The 23,958-nt window shown below is 44.7% G+C and overlaps 1 protein-coding gene across 3 annotated transcripts in view; it reads left to right on the top strand.

The window, feature by feature from the left end:
* The window catches only part of STAT1 (signal transducer and activator of transcription 1), a 997,040-nt gene that overhangs the window by 676,640 nt on the left and 296,442 nt on the right, over positions 1 to 23,958 (top strand). For all 3 annotated transcript variants that reach the window (XM_069983571.1, XM_069983569.1, XM_069983570.1), the window contains exon 20: positions 17,545 to 17,684. In XM_069983571.1, coding sequence (XP_069839672.1) covers positions 17,545 to 17,684 — 140 coding nt within the window. The remainder of the gene's footprint in view (positions 1 to 17,544; positions 17,685 to 23,958) is intronic.

Genomic DNA, 23,958 nt, shown 5'->3' with positions numbered 1-23,958 from the left:
CCCTAGTCATGTCATGTCGTCTGTTATGGGATTCTCCTCTGTGAATACAGTAGAGAAGAATGTATTTAGTAGATTGGCCTTTTCCTCTTCCCCCTCCACCATTACACCCAGTTTATTTTTGAGGGGACCAACATTTTCAGTTTTAAGTCTTTTGTTGTTTATATAAGTGAAGAACATTTTGGGATTCGTTTTACTTTCTGTGGCTATCCTTCTTTCTGTTGCTATTTTGCTTCTTTTATTTGCTTTTTACACATTCTATTCTTCTGTCTATAGTTGCTCAATGCTTTCCCACTACCTTCTTGTTTTAGTAGTCTGAATGCTTGTTTCTTATCATTTATTGCACCCCTTACAGCTGAAGTTAACCACATTGGATTTCTCTTATTTCTACTACGTTTATTCCCATATGGTATGTGCCGTTCACATGATTTACCCAGGATGCTCTTAAATATGTCCCATTTCTCTTGTGTACTTTTATTTCTGAAGGCATTGTCCCAGTTTATGTTCCCAAGGTCCTCTCTTAGTTTTTGGAAATTAGCCTTCCTGAAATTTAATGTTTTTGTAGCCCCTCTGCTAATAATTTTATTGAAGGATAATTGAAAACTTACTATATTATGGTCACTATTACCTAGGTGACCCCCCCACCTCTATTTTTGATATTCTGTCTGGTCTATTGGTTAAGATCAGGTCCAGAAGGGCCCCCCCTCTTGTTGGTTCCTGTACTAGTTGGGAAAGGTAATTTTCTTTTAGGTTACAAACACACTTGGCGGGTCTGCAGCGAGTCTTCATGCTGCGTTTTTGCAGCGAGACCCGCTGCAGATCCCGGCCCTATACTTTTAATGGCAGACAAACACGCAGCAGGGATGTACATCCCTGCTGCGAGTTTGTTTGCAGCCCACCCCATTAACCCCCCGGCCGCCGGAGCTGATACTTCACCTGATCCCGGCTCCGGCGGTTCCCGATGTCTTCAGCAAGCCGGAGCGGGGACCAGGTGAAGTATATGCACCAGCCAGCCGCCCGCAGCCCCGGCCACCTGATCGCCCCCCCGCAGCACCGATCGCACGCCCCCCCCCCCCCCCCTGCAGCCCCGGCAGCACCGATCGCCCACCTGCAGCCCCCATCGGGGGGGGGGGGGGGGGGGGGGGGGGGCGGCTGGGGCTGCAGGGGGGCGTGCGAGCGATCGGTGCTGCGCGGGGGGGGCGTGCGATCGGGCGGCCGGGGCTGCGGGCGGCTGGCTGGAGCATATACTTCACCTGGTCCCCGCTCCGGCTTGCTGAAGACATCGGGAACCGCTGGAGCCGGGATCAGGTGAAGTATCAGCTCCGGTGGCCGGGGGGTTAATGGGGTGGGCTGCAGACAAACTCGCAGCAGGGATGTACATCCCTGCTGCGTGTTTGTCTGCCATTAAAAGTATAGGGCCGGGATCTGCAGCGAGTCTCGCTGCAAAAACGCAGCATAGAGACTCGCTGCAGACCCGCCAAGTGTGTTTGTAACCTTACTATTTCCAAAAACACACTTCCCTTCCTGGAGCTGCAGGTTTCTGCTTTCCAGTTTATATTTGGGTAGTTAAAGTCCCCCATAATAATGACTTCCCCCTGCTTCGCTGCCACATCTATTTGTCTTATAAGAAGATTTTCTGACTCTTCCACTATACTTGGAGGTTTATAACTCACTCCTAAAAGAATTTTATTATTCTTCGTCCCTCCTCTTATTTTTACCCAAAGAGATTCTACATTATCATCACATATATCCTCCCGAAGAATAGGCTTAAGGCACGATTTAACATATAGACAGACCCCTCCCCCTTTCTTAATTTTACGGTCATTTCTGAATAGACTATAACCCTGGATATTTACAGCCCAGTCATAACTCTCATCCAGCCATGTCTCGCTTATCCCCACTATATCGTATTTCTCTTCAACCATTATGAGTTCTAATTCCTCAGCTTTATTAGTGAGGCTTCGAGCATTAGTATACATACATTTAATATGTTTGTCCATATTCCCTTTCCTCTTGTCACTAGTAACTGTTCTAACCCCTCCCGCCGCTCCACCCCCAGTTCCATAATCTAGGCCCAGCTCTCCATCTACTCTGTCTTCACTTACTATATTGTAGTTGCCCTCCCCCCCGGTCCCTAGTTTAAACACTCCTCCAACCTCTTAGCCATCTTCTCCCCCAGCACGGCTGCACCCTCCCCATTGAGATGCAGCCCATCATTACTGTAGAGCCTGTAACCGACAGAGAAGTCGGCCCAGTTCTCCATGAACCCAAACCCCTCTATCCTACACCAGCTCTTGAGCCACTTATTTACCTCCCTAATCTCCCGCTGTCTCTCAGGTGTGGCTCGTGGTACAGGTAATATTTCGGAGAATATCACCTTGGAGATCCTAGTTTTAAGCTTCCTGCCTAAGTCCCTGAAATCGTTTTTAAGGACCCGCCACCTACCTCTAACTTTATCATTGGTGCCAATGTGCACCATGACTGCTGGGTCATCACCAGCACCTCCCAGTAATCTGTCAGCCCGATCCGCGATGTGACGAACTCGAGCGCCAGGAAAGCAACACACTGTTCGACGATCCCGGTCTTTGTGACAGATTGCCCTGTCTGTCCCCCTAATAATTGAGTCCCCCACTACCAGTACCTGCCTGGCCTGCCCTGAACTCCTGTTTCCCACCTTACTGGAGCAGACACCCCCCTGGCTTTCAGAGGCAGTGTCCTGCTGCAGCAATGCCACCCCTGAATCAACATCCCCCTCATCCGCCAATTTGGCAAACTTGTTGGGGTGTGCCAGATCAGGACTGGCCTCCCTCACACTCTTCCCTCTACTCATACAGACACATGCACACACATACATATATACTTATACAGAGACACATACACACACAATCATGCTGTATACTCTACATTGAGGCACTTACAAACAGTCTGGAACATATATACTCATACAGACACATACACACACATACATACATACATACATATATACTCATACAGAGACACATACACACACATGCTGTATACTGTACAGTGAGGCACTTACATAGTCCTGTCTCTTGCCGTGTGTGGGCGGAGCTTCCTCCTCGACTGCCGGTTAACCCCCTGTATGCTGTCTTCTCTCCCCACTGTTCCTCCTGGGACTGGCAGCCACAGTAAACCTTGCGCAGCAGATCTTTTCCTGCAGCATGTTCCTCCTTCTCCTCCACCAGCACCAGGGTCGGGCTGTCAGCACAGAGAGGCCTGCTTAGGAAGCTTGGGGCCTGAGGGGGGCCTGGGAGGGAAGGAGGGTGTCTGCAGCGCTGCCTGTTACTTTTACAGCCCGGGGGGGTCGGCGGGCCGCCCTAGCTACGGGGCCTGGTCGCCATGGCGACCGTTGCAACCCCTGTAGCTACGCCACTGAGTGTCGCAAAGCTGTGAGAGTGAGATGTAGCAGACCTCACGCGTTATCAGGCTATGTTCACCTATGTTCAATGTAAATTAACGGACGCTGTTTTCACCCGGCCGGAAACGTGCGCCATAAACTATGGCCGTAGAAACGCGATCATACGGCCTAGTCGTGAAACTACGGCCATTGTATAATATAGCTTCCTAGCCTGTTTCTAAGCGGGCTTAAACAGGTCATTTATTTGAAATACTGCGCCCAGCCCAAGAAACCACACAGAAAATTTTTAACATCAAAATCAAGTTTAATTTGGCAGATATAAGTTTTGCGTGCGTGGCCGCATTGAAATTGTTGCAGCATTACCGGCCAGGAAATAATTGGCATGTTCATTTTTCACAGAGCCGTATATACAACGGCCGTTATGTAATACGTAGTGTGCATTCAACGGCCGTAGTTACATTACATTGCAGTCATGTTAGGTAACCTCAAAACTACGGCCGTAGTTTTGTAGCAAGAACTACGGCCGTAGTTTTACGTAGTGTGAACATAGCCTCAATGTGAAGGAAAGACAAACACATGGCAAGCCTTCCATCCCATCAGGTACAGAGCAGACAGAAGAACCTTTCCTTCCATTACACTTTTCTGTTTGTAACCTTTATTTTTGTAATTTCCTAAGAGTGAAAGGTCAGCCCCAAGCCCTAGCCCAGACACAGGAGAAAGCTTTGGATGTCCGCCCCCTTCCATCTTCTCACCCTCACTCCTTCAAAACTTAGCTTCCTGCCCTCCCAGGCCCAGGGGCCCTGCACAGACCATCAGTCAATCATCTCCCCACATGTCCTGCGCAGCGTTCCCCAGCTTGTGGCACAACTACAGCACTTATCATGCAGCTGTCGCTGTTGGGGACTGATGTCCTAGAGGCTCCTAAGGTACGGACAGAGGCAACTCACAACAGAGGGCCATGGAGACAAATGTTCCTTTTAATCTTCAGCCACTGCTGATGGAATGGCAAGTGAGCTGGGCAATGTTCAAGCAAAGTTGGGCAAACCAAAAACGTAACACAAGAACATTGGTACCTTAGTCTAATGCAGCAAAGCAAATTAACTTGGTGTACATTCACATGGACATCTATTGCAGATTTGATGCAATATTTAGAAATGTTGTTATATTGGTTTAAAGAGCATCAGATCAGGGCGGTTACACACATTGACTCACGTGAGGCGTCTTCTCTGATTAGTTGTTCATTTTTCCTTTCCAACTTGAAGACTTCCCTGGCCACAAATCCTCTCCAGAATCCGTGAGAGAAACATTTTAGGTTCCTTCAAGGGCGTAACTACCACTGTAGCAGGCATAGCGGATGCTATGGGGCCTGCCACATCAGGGGGCCCTGTCGCCCACTCCTGCAATACACTGGGCCTCCAGAACTGTCATCATTTGCAACACCAGGTGGCTGAGTGGGCCTCCTGGGTTCTGCAAATGTCCTTTTAACTGTAAGCACTCCTGACAAGCACTTGCCGTTATGCAGTTATGACTACACTTGACGGCTTAGTGGTCAGTCGGGAAGGGGGAGGGTGGCCCAATTAAAAGTTTGCTATGGGGCCCAGCCATTTCTAGTTACGCCCCTGGGTTCCTTGCTCCAGCATATACAATTGTTAGGCCCATCTGTGCCCCTACAGCATATAGTTTTAAGGCCCCCTCTAGGATGCCCTTAGTATTATTTTTAAAGCGACTCTGTACCCACAATCTGACCCCCCCAAACCACTTGTACCTTCGGATAGCTGCTTTTAATCCAAGATCTGTCCTGCGGTCTGTTCAGCAGGTGATCCAGTTATTGTCCTAAAGAACAACTTTTAGGCTATGTTCACACTACGTAAAAGTACTGCTGTTGCGTTTACCGCGGTGGAACAATGCCTATTGTTCTATGGTATCCCTGCCGGAGCGTACACACATCATATGCGCTCCGGCCGGGATCCCATACACCGCCGCAAACAACTGACATGTCTGTTTTCTGCGGCCGGAATTCATTGAATTCCGGCCGCAGAAAGACCTGTCAGTGCACACAGTGAAGCGAGCGGCTCCGGCCTGGGCTATGGGAAGCTCTGATGCAGGCGCGCGCTTATGCGCCCGCATCAGAGCTCTGTGGCCGAAAGGATCATCCGGCCGGTACTTAAGTACCAGTTGAGATGATCTGGCCAGAGACCGCCCGTTCCGTGACCTGTCCGGGGTCACGGAACGGCCGTTCTCTTACGTAGTGTGAACATAGCCTTAAACTTGCAGCCCTGTGCCCAATGGGCGTTGCTTAGAGTATCTGTGCCCTAACTTTGCACCACCCCTCCGCCCCTCCTCCCCACCCTCTCCATCATTAGGAATGCCACTGAAACGTGTCTTAACGATCCAGCCCATGTGCCGGGCTGACACAGGTGGGAAATAGGAGACAATCTGCCTGGAGCATTCCTAATGATGAGGAGGGTGGGGAGGCGTCACCTGCCAAACGGACCCCTGGACAGATCTTGGATTAAACGCAGCTATCCGAAGGTACAAGCGGTTTGTGGGGGTCAGATTATGGGTACAGAGTCGCTTTAAGTCCTTGACTGCCAGGATGCCCCTAGTATTGTAGTTAACCCCTGCCCCCTTCAAGATGACCCTAGAAGTATATTTAAACCCTGCCCCCTCCAGGATACCCCTAGTATTGTAGTTACCCCCCCCCCCCTCCAGGGTGCCCCTAGTATTGTAGTTAACCCTGTCCCCTCCAGGATCCCCCTAGTATTGTAGTTAACCATTGCCCCCTTTAGGATGCCTAGTACAACCCCCCCCCCCCCCCCTTGGATGCACCTAGTATATTAACTCCCCCCCTACCCCCTAGGGACCCTGTGTTACTAATCAACCCCTCTGTCCCCAAAGTAATGCCCCTAGTCTGTGGCAGTTCCAAGTTAAAAAAAAAGAAAAAGAAAAATTCCTCTCCCCTGTCCTCCGTTCCAACGCTGGCCGGCCTCATCCTCCAGTAGTCTCTGAGGCTCGCAGGTCTTCTCCTACAGGCGGCGCATGATGAAATTACATAATCACATGTTGCCCGCAGGAGAAGACATGTTCCGCTCTTCTGTACAGGAGCATGGAGTTCCTGCTTCTATATGTACATTATGTAGTACGCTACGAAATGTACGTACACAAGCAGGGATTTCCCTCCAGGTCTTTCTTGCTAATGTACAGTAGTGAGTGGACATAGTATGCATTGCATACTATTGCACTATAGATTTAGAGGGGCAAATTTTGTGCGGGCGTCTGGCGGCGTTGAGCAGGACTTCCTGGATTTATGAGCCTTTTCAGGGTCACATGTTGTACCCACTTACCATGTCTCCAGATTTCTGGACTCAAAAGTCTTTACCTTTTCGTGCACTTTGTGGTAATCTGAAAGCACTTGCACTTGCCTTGGCCAATGATTGGCTGGGGAGACAGTTCCTGCAGGGCCATGTCGCAAGACTCAACAGGGACAGGGGTCAACAGTGACAGATGGTAGGAGCAGGTGAATATAACGTATAGTAAATGCATAGACATGAAAAAACAGCAGCAGTTTGTAGATACAGGATGGAACTGCAGATCGCCATAATGCAGTAGCGTAGTACAATAGGCTAGAAGAGAAAATCAGGGCTGCTGTCAGAGGGCTGTGTGGTCACAGAAGGGGGAAGTGTTCAGCATGGACCAATCAGGAAGTGAGAATCACAGAGCTGTGCAGGAGTGTGAGTGCAGGCACATTATAGCAGCAGTGTGTATAGCTGAGTGTGAGTGCAGGCACATTATAGCAGCAGTGCGAATGGCCGAATGTGAGTGCAGGCACATTATAGCAGCTGTGTGTATAGCTGAGTGTGAGTGCAGGCACATTATAGCAGGAATGGAGAGAATAGGAAACACAAGGGCTGACAGAGACTGCAGGGAGCATGAAGGAATGAGCAGGGCATATGTGGGCACAGTGTAGCATCACTCTCTGTCCGGGGAGAGAGGGGTTACAGCTATGAAGAGATTTCCTCCACAGTCCTGTCGCTTGATGCAAGCCCCAGCCTGAAGTGAATCTGCCATGATTTGGAAGGTGAGGGAGACTTACTGAGTCAGAGTACAGTGCTGTAGACCACACTATGCAGATCTTGCCCCTCACCCACTCCCCCTCTCACCCAGTACAGGGAGCTCTTACACCAAAGCAATGCTCTTAAACCAAGTTACAATTTTGAAAAACTGTGAGCTCTTTTTGCAAAACGCTCTCAATCCAAGTTACTTTTAAACCAAGGTAAAACTGTATATCTAAAATTGCCCCGTAAGGAGGACTTTGTCCTCTGAATCCTTGTGAGCATCATAATTTTTCTGGTTAGCTATAAAAGGTGTCACTCAACATAAAAGTTTTTAACATCACATGGATTTTTACTGTACATGGCTATGTTCACACAACGTGGCGGACGATATTTCTATTTAAAACAATGTCCGTTTTTGCCACAATTTACCTGTGCAATGCATTGAAGTCAATGGAAAGACGGATGTCCAATTCACACAATACACTGAATAACGGACGTTTTTCCTCTGGACTTCAAAATAATGATCATTATTTTCTAACGGCTTTTGCAAACAGCGGATGTTTTTTATTACATGTCCACACACAATTCTTATTTTGTCACCGTTCTTTCTCCATTTTTTACTATTAAATTCAATAAACTTTTCAATTAAGACACACCAAAAGGGCAGTTAGTAAACCCAAACTAGAATATTGTACCAACAGTTGTCATTGAACTAAGGGAAGGCATGATGTCCGTTATTTTAGCCTCAAAATAAAAAGTCATTTTAAACGGAGCTAAAAAAAGGTTGTGTGAACATAGCCCATCAGTGGTAAGTACTATCGCTGCATTTTCAAATTGACCAGTTAAATTTCTAATCTTTATTGATATTTATTAATATTGCCAACAATACTAAAAATGTCATAGGACAGCAAAACTGTAGCCCAGCAGAATCCCTGATAAATAGGTGACAGATCAAAAAGTTATAGGGTGTACTAATGATTGTTAAGATACTGCCAGTGTTTCCACCTTGTTTTCAGATACCCGATATTTCTATGTAGAGAAAATACAGTAAATCACGAAAACAAAAGGCACTTGATACTTAAAGCGACTCTGTACCCACAATCTAACACCCCCAAACCGCTTGTACCCTCAGATAGCTGCTTCTAATCCAAGATCTGTCCTGGGGTCTGTTCAGCAGGTGATGCAGTTATTGTCATAAAAGCAACTTTTAAACTTGCAGCCTTGTGTCAAATTGGTATGGCCTAGAGTGTGTATGTCCTAGGATTGCAACGCCCCTCCATCCCTCCTCCCTGCCCTCCTCATCCCTAGGAAAAACCCCAGGCAGGATTTTTCCTATTCATCACCTGAACACTGCATACATGCCTTAACGATCCAGCTGATGTGCAGTTTACAGATGAATAGGAGAAATTGTTCTAGGGGCATTCCTAATAATGAAGTGGGTGGGGAGGAGGGACAGAGAGGCGGTGCAAGACTAGGGTATATACACTCTAGGCCACGCCAATTTGACACAGGGCTGCAAGTTTATAAGTTGTTTTTTTATGATAATAACTGCATCACTTTCCGAACGGACCACAGGACAGATCTTGGATTAAAAGTAGCTTGACCTGCCCCTCCCTCCACTCACTGCAGTGTTAAGTTCATTGATTAAGGATTGATCATCACTCACAGCAATCCCCCTGGAGTTCACAAAGTGTGTGTGTGAACATAGCCTAAAGATGCGCACACATCCTGGCTGTGAATCTATTGGATGCAATTCAGGTGCATAGAAAGATGCTTAAATGGGCCAGGCGTAGTCAGCTAATGATTGGCTCATTTCCCATATGTACACTTTTGAATCCAAGTCAAATATGTATACATGTGAAAAACAACCTTAATATAGTCATTACCCCCAGCATAGCCTGATAGCTGAAATATTACAAGACTACAGCACCCAGCATAGCCTGATAGCTAAAATATTACAAGACTACAACCCCTAGCTTGATAGCTGAAATATTACATGACTACAGCCTCCAGTATACCCTGCTAGCTGAAATATTACATGACTACAACCTCCAGCATACCCTGATAGCTGAAATATTACAAGACTACAACTCCCAGTATACCCTTATAGCTGAAATGCTACATGATTACAACCTACAACATACCCTGATATCTGAAATATTACACGACTACAACCTCCAGCATAGCCTTATACCTAAAGTGATATTTCCCAAACTATAAAATGATCACATTCCTGATCTTGCACATTAAACAGTGTAAGCGCAAAAAAATAAAATAATCAAACATATGTAGTATTGTCGCCTACGTAATTGCCAAACTATTAAATTATTTCATTCCTGACTTTGCACGGTAAAGTCACGACATAAGAGCTAAAACCTGCCAAAGAGCCAAATTGCACATTTTTTGTCACATCAAATCCAGAAAAATTGTAATAAAAAGTGATCAAAAAGTCGCATATAGGCAAGCAAGTTACCGAGAGAAAGAACAGAACAGGGTGCCAAAAATAACACCTCAAAATACAGTAGGGGTATCACAATTTAAAATATAACTTTTACTTCTTTGATTAAAACTTAATCCCCACATAACACATAAAACAGACAATTATATACAGTCATGGCCAAAAGTTTTGAGAATGATACAAATATAAATTTTTACAAAGTCTACTGCTTCAGTTTTTAAAATGGCAATTTGCACATACTCCAGAATGTTATAAAGAGTGATTAGCTTAACAGCAATTACTTGCAAAGTCAATTTTGCCTAGAAAACTAACTTTATCCCGCAAAACACATTTCAATATCATCGCAGCCCTGCCTTAAAAGGAACAGCTATCATTGTTTCAGTGATTGCTCCATTAACACAGGTGTGGGTGTTGATGAGGACAGGGCTGGAGATTAATGTGTCATGATTAAGTAAGAATGACACCACTGGACACTTCAAAAGCAGGCTGGTGCTTGGCATCATTGTTTCTCTTCTGTTAACTATGGTTATCTCTAAAGAAACACGTGCATTCACATTGCACTGCACAAAAATGGCCTAACAGGGAAGAGTATCGCAGCTATAAAGATTGCACCTTAGTCAACAATCTATCGCATCATCAAGAACTTTAAGGAGAGAGGTTCCATTGTTGCCAAAAAGGCTCCAGGGCGCCCAAGAAAGACCAGCAAGTGCTAGGACCCTCTCTTAAAAGTGTTTCAGCTGCGGGATCGGGCTACCAGCAGTGCAGAGCTTGCTCAGGAATGGCAGCAGGCAGGTTTGAGTGCATCTGCACACACTGTGAGGCGGAGACTTTTGGAGCAAGGCTTGGTCTCAACAAGGGCAGTAAAGAAGCCACTTCTCTCCAGAAAAAGCATCAGGGACAGACTGATATTCTGCAAAAGGTACAGGCAGTGGACTGCTGAGGACTGGGGTAAAATCATTTTCTCTGATGAATCCCCTTTCCGATTGTTTTGGACATCTGGAAAACAGCTTATTCGGAGAAGAAGAGGTGAGCGCTACCACCATTCTTGTCTCATGCCAACTGTAAAGCATCCTGAAACCATTCATGTGTGGGGGTTGCTTCTCAGCCAAGGGAATCGTCTCTCTCACAGTCTTGCCTAAAAACACAGCCATGAATAAAGAATGGTACCAGAATGTCCTCCAAGAGCAACTTATCCTAACCGTCCAAGAGCAGTTTGGTGATCAACAATGCCTTTTCCAGCATGATAGAGCACCTTGCCATAAAGCAAAGGTGATAACTTAATGGCTCAGGGAACAAAACATAGAGATTTGGGGTCCATGGCCTGGAAACTCCCCAGATCTTAATCCCATTGAGAACTTGTGGTCAATCATCAATAGGCGGGTGGACAAACAAAAACCAACAAATTCTGACAAAATGCAAGCATTGATTGTGCAAGAATGGACTGCTATCAGTCAGGATTTGGTCCAGAAGTTGATTGAGAGCATGCCAGGAAGAATTGCAGAGGTCCTGAAGAAGAAGGGTCAACACTGCAAATATTGTCTTGCTGCATTAACTCATTCTAACTGTCAATATAAGCTTTTGTTACTCATAATATGATTGCAATTATATTTCTGTATGTGATAAAAACATCTGACAAACACACATAAACTGACAAACACACATAAAAACCAGAGGGCAGCAGATCATGTGAAAATATAATATTTGTGTCATTCTCAAAACTTTTGGCCATGACTGTATATAATTGTCTGTTTTATGTGTTATGTGGGGAATAAGTTTTAACCAAAGAAGTAAATGTTATATTTTAAATTGTGATACCCCTACTGTATTTTGTTTTGTAGCACGGAGGTAAAGCCCAATCTGCTAATAGTTATAAGACTAGTTTCTGACTTTTTCCCCCAAAAATAACACCTCACACAGCCCCATAGACCAAAGGATAAAAGCATTATAAGGCTATGTTCACACTACGTAAAACTACGGCCGTAGTTCTCGCCGCAGAACTACGGCTGTAGTTTTGCAGGGTCGAACATAGCCTTATGTTTAATTACATCCCGGCCAGAGCGTATACACATTGTATGCGCTCCAGCCAGGATCCTATGCGGCGCCGGAAAAAAACTGACATGTCAGTTTTCTGCGGCCGGAATTCAGTGAATTCCGGCCACAGAAAGAACCTGTCAGTTCACACAGTGAAGCAAGCGCCCTGGCCGCTTGCTTCACTGTGTGCTATGGGCATCAGCGTGCACCCGCATCAGAGCTCCGCGGCCGGAAAGATCACCCGGACGGTACTTAACTACCGGCCGAGATGGTCCGGCCAGAGATCGGCCGTTCCGTGACCCGGCCGGGGTCACGGAACGGACAGTCACATACAGCGTGTGCACATAGCTTAAGGATGGGAACAGATCAATTTTAATCCCTTAAAGGGTCACCGTCGTTAAAATGTTTTTTGCTGAAATCAATGATCCAAGCAATTTTAAGAAACTTTGTAATTGGGTTTATTAGCCAAATATGCCATTATCTGCATGTAAAAAGCCTTTTCCCAGGTCCTCCCCCTTCTCCTTTATGTCATCCACTGCTCAGAATCAGGAAATCTCGACTGTTTTTTCATCAGTCGGATCTGTCTGGTCTATTAAGAGGGGAGGGGGGAGGAGAAAGGAGCGAGATTAGCGGGCAGCAGAGAGCCGAGAACAAAGGATTGCTCAGTGGAGGAGCTATTCTCAGTGCTATTCAGAAGTCAGAGAGGTCAGTGGTGACTGTCAGAGGAGAGAGCCCGTGATGTGAATGTAAATTAACTCTTTGTTGTCCTGTTTTGCTGCCTCTACTTTCTCTCTCCATAGGAAAACCATAAAGACAGAGGGAGAGCTTCAAACTGCTTTTTCATGATAAAAATTAATTTATTGGCGAATAAACCCAACTACAAAGTTTCCTAAAATCGCCTGTATTATTGATTTCTGCAGTAAAATTTTTACCGACAGTGACACTTTAAGGTCTGAGCCAATTTTCAGCTTTGCGCTTTTTTTTCTCTCCCTGTGTTTAAAAGGCCATAGCGCTTGAATTTTTTCACCTAGAGACCCACATGAGCCCTTAATCTTTGCGCCACTAATTGTACTTTGCAATGACAGACTTAATTTTTGCATAAAATATAATGTGAAACCAGATAAAAATTTATATGCAATTGAAAATAAAATGCGGTTTTGTTTTATATCTGGGGGGGGGGCGGGGGGGGGGGGTTGTGTTTATGTCGTTAACCGTATGGTAAAACTGACATGTTACACACATGTTCCTCAACATGTTACAAGTACAATGATATGCATAACTTTTATTTAATCTGACTGCTTTTTAAAAAAAAATATTTTTTTTAAAAACAACTACATGTTCCTTAAAATTGCTCTATTAACATCAGGGCTGTGGAGTCGGAGCTAGTTTTGGCTGGAGTCGGAGTTGGAGTCGGAAAAAAAATTTACCCACTCCGACTCCAGCTTTAAAAATCTTTAAAAAATTTAGAATTGAGTTTTGATATGAATTTTATAAGTTTTGCTAATCAATATATTTTATAAACAACATTCTAATAGGACACTGGCCCTATTAGATAGGGATGGTTGGGGAAAAGTTGTCAGCCACTATTTGGTAGTTTGTTTCTGAGTTGGAAGAGTCCATTGTATGGGGGGAGATCTGTGCAGGTCTCTTCCTGGATGTTGGATGACTGTATATGAGCAGCAGTGTAATATGAATATATCCTGTGTAATATAGAGGAGGAGGAGGAGGAGAAGACATAAGTAGTGCAGCAGTAACTTCTGTCCTCAGTGTAATGTTTCCTCTATGGGAGAAGATTGTGTGTTTTTCTTCAGTGTTCTATGGCAGCAGCTGTGTGTGTGTGCTATGGCTGCAGCAGGCTGTGTGTGTGTGTGTGTGTGTGTGTGTGTGTGTGTGTGTGTATGTATGTATGTATGTATGTGTGCTATGGCTGAAGCAGGCTGTGTGTGTGTTGTTATTGCTTGCCCCCACAGTGACCCTAAACATCACTATGTGTGAACTCTCTCTATCAGTATGGCCTCTGTATCACAGGGATTTGGCAGTGTTAGCAGTGTTTCTTTGTGTATGGTGAATATTTAGTTAGAAACATAGAAGACTGTCAACAGGAAAAACCACCTGCTTCATCTAGTCTAGTTCTGAGTTGTTCAGGACATGGAGGCTGGAGACTGGCTGAATCCTCTGCACACACAGCAGAATCTGCTTTATATACAGCATTCCTTTATTCACTCAGAAGTTGCACCAGGATCATGTAGGACATTAGGGAGAAGCTGCTGAGCCAGTGTGATAAATAACTCCCCTGGTATCTGACTGGCCATTTATGAAGGAGCAGGAGTCTGAGTCAAAGTCGGTCCTGATAAAATTAAAGAGTCGGAGTCGGAGCTGCGGTTTACCGACTCCACAGCCCTGATTAACATCTTTATAGCGCTTTTATCCTTTGGTCTATGGGTCTGTGTGAGGTGTTATTTTTTGCGGCATGTTGTATACTTCCTATCGGTACCTTGATTGCGTATATTCGACTTTTTGACCACAATTATAACAATTTTTCTGGATTTGATGCGACCAAAAATGCAAAATTTTGCACTTTGGAAATTTTTTTTGCGCTTACACCATTTACCGTGCATGATCAGGATTGGTATAATTTAATAGTTCAGGCAATTACGCACGTGGCGATACCAAATATGTTTATTTTTTATTTATTTATTTATCTTTTTTTACTTTTTTAAATGGGAAAAGGGGAATTCATACTTTTATTAGGGGAGGGAAATTTTTATTAATAAAAAATATTACATAATAATAATACAACTACTATTCTGTATAAATAATACAACTACACTGATCAGTGTAGTATACTGATCCATGCAGCAGACCAGATGCATGGATTGCCAAGCCAGGATCAGCGTCAGTCCGACAGTGAGCCCTGGCTGGCTCAGTAGAAGGGATCTCATCACGGAGGGGAGATCCTGCCACTAGACACCAGGGATGGGGCTCTGCAGGGCATTAAAATATCTGACAGCTGCATTTAAATATCCTTAATAGCGGGTGATGCTAATCGCTGCGGTCCCGGGGCTGCAGAAAGCAGCTGGGATCGCAGTGGTTCAGAGTGGGGTCGTAGCTCGGCCCCTCTCTGAACCCCCCTAACAGCGCCATGACGTATCAGATACGTTATGGTTCGTTAAGGGGTAAAAGGACCAGTACCAAAGTCACTCTTAAAGGAACGGTACATAGGTCACTCAGAAAGGGACGTTATCAAAGTCGCTCTTAAAGGGACAGTACCAATGTCGCTCTTAAAGGGACAGTATTAGAGTCGTTCTTAAATGGCATGGGCCAAATTAGCTCTTAAACGGACGGTATCAAAGTTGCTTTTAAAGGGGCGGTACCAAAGTCGCTCTTAAATAACAGTACCAAAGTTGCTGTTAACCCCTTCAGAACCCTGCAATTTTGCATTTATTTTTTCCTCCTTATTTTTAAAAGGACCATAGCGCTTGCATTTTTTCACCTCTAGACCCACATGAGCCCTTATTTTTTGCGCCACTAATTGTACTTTACAATGGCTGACTTTTTTTCCATAAAGTATACTGTGAAACCAGAAAAAAAAATTTGTGCAGTGAAATAGAAAAAAAAAAGGAATTTATTTTCATTTTGGAGGGTTTTGTGTTTATGCCATTCGTTCTATAGAAAAACTGGCATATATGATATATATGTTCCTCAAGTCAGTATGATTACAAAGATATGTAGTTAATATAACTTTTATTTATGGCTTTTAAAAAAGTAAAACCTGTTTAACCCCTTAACAACACATGACGGGTATACCCGTCATGTGGCTGTTAAGGGTGATCAGAGCGTGAGCCCTCTCTGCAGCCCGCGGTCCCTTGTTGCTATGTGTAGCCAGGGACTGCAGGTATTAGCCAGCTAATTATATTGCTTGAAAAAGCACTATATTGTAATCCGTATACTTCTTCTTCTTCTTCTTCTTCCGTTTCTTCTTCCAGCCATTTTTCTGTGTTTAATACAGCCCGAACCGCTTCGCGCACAGACTCCGTTCAAACTGCGTTTCGAAGCCCTCGACGGAGACAGGTGTGCTATCTATTTTTCGTTTCAATCGGATTTTTCGTTTTTAAGAAATTTACGTTTAAAGACCCCTAATTTCCCATAGAAAATAATGGCCACACTCTAAACGTTGACAGCCAATCACAGCACATATGCAAATAGCTGACAAATAGCAGCCAATAGAAATTCTAAGGTCTTGTCAGACATTGTATCACAACATCCACACAGTCACATATCCGCTATTGGCCAATAGAAGATGTAGAAGATCCTAAACCCGTGCCCACTAATACAGTAATCAGATGCAGCTGTCAAACTTGACAGCTGCATCCAAATACCGGATTCAGCTTATCCCTGGTGTCTAGTGGCGGAGATCGCTCCCCCTGTGACGTTATCCCGGAGGAGCGATCTCCGTGTGTGCTGCCGGCCGGGGACCACTCCAAGATGGCGCCGTCCCCGGCTCGGCACTCGTTTACTTCCGGCTGCAGCAGCCAGAAGTAAATGAGTGCCTATCTCATGGATCTCTGCAGCATATCTATGCTGCAGAGATCTCTATGAGAGATCAAAGCACTTATACTAGAAGTCCCCTAGGGGGGCTTCTAGTATGAGTGTAAAAGTTAAAAAAAAGTGTTGTTATTAATAAAAAGCCCCCTCCCCTAATAAAAGTCTGAATCACCTCCCTTTTCCCAGGTTATAAATAAAAGTAAATAAATAAATAAACATATTTGCTATTGCCGCGTGTGTAATTGCCCTAACTATTAATTAATCACATTCCTGATCTCGCACGGTAAACAGTGTCAGCGCAAAAAAATCCCAAAGTGCAAAATTGCGCATTTTTGGTCGCATCAAATCCAGAAAAAATTTAATAAAAAGCGATCAAAAAGTCGTATATGCGTAATCAAGGTATCGATAGAAAGTAAACATCATGGCGCAAAAAATTACACCTCATACAGCCCCATAGACCAAAGGATAAAAGCGCTATAAGCCTGGGAATGGAGCAATTTTAAGGAACGTATATTCGTTAACAATGGTTTGAATTTTTTACAGGCCATCAGATACAAGAAAAGTTATACATGTTATATATTGTTTTAATCATAACGACTTGAGGAACATGCATAACAAGTCAGTTTTACGCCAGGACGAATGGCGTAAAAACACATTTCCCCCAAATAAAAGAAATGCGTTTTTTTTTTCAATTTCACCACATTATGGATTTTTTTCTGGTTTCGTAGTATACTTTATGCAAAAATTCTGCCTGTCATTACCAAGTACAATTAGTGACGTAAAAAATAAGGGCTCATGTGGGTTACTAGGTGAAAAAATGCAAGTGCTATGGCCTTTTAAACACAAGGAGGAAAAAAAACGAAAACGCAAAAACGAAAATTAGCCTGGTCCCGAAGGGGTTAAAGGGAGGGTATCAAGGGTTAAAGTTTCTCTTAAACGGAAGTCACTGTTAAAGGGGCGCTCTTTTCAAGCACTATGTATTTTCCTGGAAATGCAAATCTAGTTTAATATTGTCGATTACTTTATGTATATAATTTTTGTGTTCATAAGTAATGACATTATCATTTTTGTATTAATAGATGTATTGTGGGCTTTATTAGCAAGGAAAGAGAGCGAGCACTGCTGAAAGAGAAATCTCCGGGAACATTTTTATTGAGATTCAGTGAAAGCAGCAAAGAAGGAGCAATTACTTTTACCTGGGTTGAGATATCGCAAAATGGTAAGAAAAATTCCCCTTGCAAACGTATACATCTTTTATAAATATATTCAGGTGTTTGGGGGTCATGGAAAGACTTGAGTTTCCATTTTTAGCAAATTATTCTAATAGGGTTAATAGGTATTTTAGGAGAACTAGCGCAGTCAACTATACAAAGTTGAAATGCTACATAAAGAAAATAACCGAATTTTGGTAAAATATATTGATTATATCATATTGAGAAAGTGCTTTTTGACTGCTCTTGAACCACATAAACTATAAAGCACCATATCATTGTAGATAAAAGTATTGAAACCAGAAATATGAATTCAGCATATAAAGTTTTTGTGAAATTTGTAAGACCTCGCGGGCAGGGTCTTCTTCCCCCATGTACCAGTCTGTCATTTGCCTTCATGTAATGTGTTTTTGACCTTGTAATGTTCCAGTTTGTTACCCCCCTATCGCTTGTATAGCACTCTGGAATTAAGGGCGCTTTATAAATAAATAAATTTGCATGTATTGCAAAAAAAAAAAATACAAGAGAAACAAACATGTTTTGAACATAAACAGATCTAATGTTGTAGATCCAGTAAAACCAGAGGTGTAGCTACAGGTTCAGCCTAGGGGGGCAAGTGAGCCAGAGTGGGCCCCCAACTGATAATGTTACCTATAGGGTATATTTTGCTACACTAATTATAGTCAATAAGCACTTAGAGGAGTGTACAAGGTGTTCTACATTTCACAAATAACCAAGCAAAAATTAGGTTATCCAGGATAAGAAAAACTTTCAGAAACAGGACCACCCTTCATCAGTTTGTGTGTGGTATTGCAGCCTATTTCCACTGAAGTTAATGGAGCCAAGTTTTAATACCACACACAACCAGTGTCAGGCTGTTTTTGGAAGCAAGTGGCAGGGCCGTTTCTAGTGGCGGGCGGGCCGAGCAACCGCACGGGGAGCTGGTGGCACCTCCTCAGAACTCACCTAGCCGCGCGCCCCCGACCGCAGCATCTGCCTCTCCGCCCGCCCCACCACCTACCCCTCCACCCGCCCCACCACCTGCCCCTCGGCCCCATCACCTACGCATTCTACATGATCCAACATGCAAGAGACAGTGGACCGGCACTAATCAGTAGCACCCAAGGGGAATATCGGGCCATAGCTTTGGCTAATTGCCTAGGACGGGGTGCTTTCTCATGGAAATGCAGTCGCAGCAAAAATATATACTTCCAACAATAGAGAAACAAGAGAAAGCACTCACCGTTAAAAGTCTTCTTCATTGTGAATTCTTTAAAGGGAACCAATCACCCCGAAAATCGATGTAAAGACAAGGATATGTGCTGATAGATCACCCAGCACACTTCCCAAATATGCCCCTGTAACCTCTGTGCCCCCCTCAATGAGACAGTAATCTTACTTTCTTCTTGTCACGCGCTGTATGTAAATTTTTGCTAACTAGTCCGGGTGGGCGTATGTAGTCCTGGTGGGCGTATGTAGTCACGGTCCGTGGGCGTATCTACTCACGGTCCGGGGGCGTATGTAGTCGCGGTCTTCGGCTGTAATCACGCCCAGAGGGGCGTGATTCGGCGGCTTGCGGTCCAGTGACGTCATCCGGCGGCTTGCGTTCTGCGTCGCGGCCGCGCTGACGTGTTCGGGAACCCGCGCATGCGCAGTACGTCAGCGTCGTCTCCCGCCGTACTGCGCATGCGCGGGTTCCCGAACACGTCAGCGCGGCCGCGACGCGGAACGCAAGCCGCCGGATGACGTCACTGGACCGCAAGCCGCCGAATCACGCCCCTCTGGGCGTGATTACAGCCGAAGACCGCGACTACATACGCCCCCGGACCGTGAGTAGATACGCCCACGGACCGTGACTACATACGCCCACCAGGACTACATACGCCCACCCGGACTAGTTAGCAAAAATTTACATACAGCGCGTGACAAGAAGAAAGTAAGATTACTGTCTCATTGAGGGGGGCACAGAGGTTACAGGGGCATATTTGGGAAGTGTGCTGGGTGATCTATCAGCACATATCCTTGTCTTTACATCGATTTTCGGGGTGATTGGTTCCCTTTAAAACATCATGCAGAGTGTGTAGCAGTCGGCGGGGGATGCCAAACAGAAGCTGACAGTGCAACAGCCGTTTCCCACGCGCATGATGTTTGTGACGTCATCCCTCTTCTCTGACGTCACAGATTACAGGGAGATTGACAGTCATCGGATAATATTTACCACACGCCATAACAGCGGCCTAAGGCTGTCACTGCAGCCTGGATATAACTACAGAGCCGAGCCCTTGCGAACGGTGGACGGCAGCGCTTGCTGGGACTTTTGGCTCCACGGCTGCAGTGTACGTCTCCCCCCCCCCCCCCCCATACCTGCCGCCCCCTAATCTGCGGGCTCCATTCTCAGCGCACGGAACTCCCGGCTCCTAGATGTTACGTCATCACCACGAGACGGTCTGAGGTGTCGCTCGAGCAGAGGCAGCCATGTTTCTGGACACCAACATAGTTTAACACTAGTTACCTGCAGCATAAACCAGCTATATACATATAATCACCAGCTATATACATCCCATAACTATGATACATACACCCCATAACTATCATACACCCTATAACTACCAACATACACCCCATAACTAACATACACCTTATAACTATCATACATACACCCAATAACTATCACCAGCTACATACACCCCATAACCCTATACATATACCCCATGACTATCACCAGATACATACACCCCATAACTTTCATACACCCCTTAACTATCATACATACACCCCATAACTATCACCAGCTACATACACCCCATAACTATCACCAGATACATACACCCCATAACTATCATACACTCTATAACTATCACCAGCTACATAAACCCCATAACTATCATACATTCACCCCATAACGTTCATACATACACCCCATAACTATCATATACCCCCCATGACTATCATACATACACCCCATAACAATCATACACCCCATAACTATCATACATACAACCCATAAGCTGCAAGAAATCATGGTGGTCTGGGCCAGGAGGAGAGGGAAAGGAAAGTGACGCCTCAGATCAAAGAAGACGTCACCTGTGAGTCACGGCCTTTTTTTGCCTCAAGTTGAAAATGGTTGAATAACACTGCTCTATGTTATAATACACACACTGCTTCTTCATAGCAACAACGCCACCCCCCCTCCCTGACATCATTTGAGAGGGGCGCTTTTAGCAAGATTAGCTCTTTAGTCAAAACTACCTAGAAACAGCCCTGGCAAGTGGCTATGTTGTGGTAATCATTTAAAGGGGTTTCACACACATTTTTATTTTTTATTTCTCTCAACCTGCTGTGTCTTACCCTTATAATGTGTAATTGGTTTCTATTGCCAATTCCAGACAGTTTTTTTTATTTTGTGGACATGTGACGCTATGATGTCACCGACTAAGCCCAGCTTGTACAAGGGTTTAAAAAACGCCGCTCTCTACATGGAGCGTCACACCAGTGGCATGGGGCGTGTGCAGCAGGGAAGCCGTTAGGGAAGTCATCTCCACAGTGAGAGAAGCCATGTGAGTGAAACAAAGTGTTCCTTTACAGGGCTTCCATGAAGACAGACGTTCGTGCCGGTCTTGAGTGTCGATGCTCTCAAGACTTAGAAGCAGTTCGAGAAGCTCGGTCTGTAGCTGCAGGAGTGGGACCGATGGGCAGATGACAGCAGGTACATATAGTGAGCCTGCTGTTATCTGCCCCATCATCCTGCTTTTGCAGCTATAGACCGCTCCTCAGGTCTGCTCTTACATCTAAACAAAGCAGTTGTGCATCGGACCGTGCACTGTAGACAGTGGTGACAATTTGTCCTAGTGGCACATGACCGACTCACTGAATACAAAAAGCAGCTCGAATTGGCAATAATTACACACTATAAGCGCTAGGCAGGGCAGGTACATTAGGCACATGAAAAAGTTAATAGGAAAACCCCCTTAAGTGATTACAGCACAGTTTCTTTCAGTGACTCACAGGAGATATCTTCTCTGATCAGAGTCATTCACTTTTTTTCTGATGTCTTTTTTCATCTGATGATGACTAGTGATGATCAAACAGTAAAATGTTTGAGTTAGAGTCGAACCTGGAACAGTAGTGAAGTTCGGTTCGACTCGAACTTGAATCCAATTAAAGTCAAAGTCAAAGAGATGTTTGGGTTAATTTTTATACCTATACAGGTGAGGGGAAGCTGGAGTTACCATCCAGAAGAGTAAACTGGAAACAACTTATAGCCTGAAATTTTTTTTTAAGGATTAAAGGGAATAAAAGGGGGATAAAACACTGCTACAGATGAGCGAATAGTGAAATATTCGAAAATTCGATTAGAATAGCTCCCGATATTCGTATATTTGAACGAATATCGAATCCCATTATAGTGTATGGTAGAAAAATACTTGGGAACTCTTCTGTATGAAACATCGATACATCTAACAGATGAACAGATTATTTTAAAAAAATTTGTTCTGCAATGCATACTGCCAAATATGGGCTCTGCACCCACTCAGGATAAATTTATTTAACCACCAACTCCTCTGTACGAAACATCGATACATCTAACAGATGTTGAGATTGATTTTTTAAAAAAATTATTCAGCAATATAAAATGACCAAAATGTTCTTTTTAGCCAGGAAAAATTTGACCACCAACTCCTCTGTATCAAAGATTAACTCATCTAACAGATGTTGAGATTAGTTTAAAAAAAAAATTATTCTGCAATGTAGACTGACAAAAATGGGCTTTTTACACACTCCTGAAAAATTGGTACCATTGGTGGCAGCGAGAAGAGCCCAGCGGGGAACACGGAGGTTGCGGTTCAACTAAATTAGGTAGCAGAACTTGGCAGGAGAGATGGAGGAATTTAAAAAATAACCATTTGGAGGCCTACAAAGAGGATGATGAGAAAGAGGTGTATGCAGTGTGCATTAAGCTCATACAGGTGTATTTTTCAAAAATACATTCAGCTGTAATACTGCGAACACTAGCTCTGGGCAGCAGTAGAGTCCAATTTTTAGAAGCAGCAGGCATAGGAACTACAGACATGAGATGAAGTGTAGTGGAAATGTGTTTTTCACATTTCCAAGAAGACATGCTACAGTTTACTAGTCAGTGACATCAGCAACCAGGGTAACAAAATGGTCAGAGATCCACGCTTGATTCATTTTTATAAATGTCAAACAATCCACATTGTCAGTGGATAGGTGGATACGTTTGTCAGTTATAACCCTACCAGCTGTGCTGAATGTGCATTCCGAGATAACACTAGCTGCTGGGCAAGATAACACTTCTATGGCGTATCGAGCAAGCTCAGGCCATTTATCCAGTTTGGACACCCAGAAGTTGAATGGGTCAAGACCAAGTTCAAAAACATCAATGTTAAGGCGTATATAGTCATGGACCATGGTCTTAAGGCGGTCTCCGTGTGCCATAAAGCTGCCCTGCCTTGCCGGCGTTGGTGAGGTGGTTAAAATTGATTGCCAAATGTCACCCAGTAAGGTTCTGCCACACTGCCTGCTGCTGCGGCGGCTACTTGTGATTCTACTGCTGCTGTGTTGCTGACGCTGTTACGTAGTGACATTAGAATGTAAAGACCCAAAAGATGTCTCGAGTAGTTCAATAAGCACTGTCTCAAAATCCTGAATTCTACTATCAGTTTCTGTGGGTGGAAGGAAATTGCTCACTTTGGTCTTGTAACGTGGATCAAGGAGCGTTGCCACCCAGTAATCACTGTTCATTTTTATTGCCTTGATGCGTGGATCATGTTGGAAGTAATGTAGCATCCAAGCACTCAAGTGTGAGATGCAACTGAGATCTCCCAAGCCTTGGTGTCAAAGGGCACTAACAGGATCTTCATTCTCTTCTTCCTCCTCCTCCTGCCCCTCCCCCTGTAATCTGTGCCAACCTCTTACCAGTGAAGGGGAATCAGTACCAGTGGTGTCCACCGCTGCCTCCTCATCCTCCTTACCGTAACCAGAGGCCTGGCTACCCTGATGCGCTTTACTGTGGGAGCTGTACTGCCTGCCTGCACCCGCCCTTGATCTAGAACCAGTGCCTAAAGGAGATCTATACAACAGTGAAACAGTTGGGTGCTCTACATCAAGGATTCTCAACCTGCGGTACGCGTACCACCGAGGTACGCGACGCAGGTTGAGGGGGTACGCCAGAAGAGTGGGAAAAAAAAGCTAACAACACCTCTGCCCTGCTTAATCAGCAGCTGAGGGCCGCTGAGGATGTCATCTTTCAGAGCAGGGAGG

The sequence above is a fragment of the Dendropsophus ebraccatus genome, chromosome 9 (assembly GCF_027789765.1).
Source record: "Dendropsophus ebraccatus isolate aDenEbr1 chromosome 9, aDenEbr1.pat, whole genome shotgun sequence".
NCBI lineage: Eukaryota > Metazoa > Chordata > Amphibia > Anura > Hylidae > Dendropsophus > Dendropsophus ebraccatus.
This window is presented reverse-complemented; position numbering and strand designations above follow the sequence as displayed.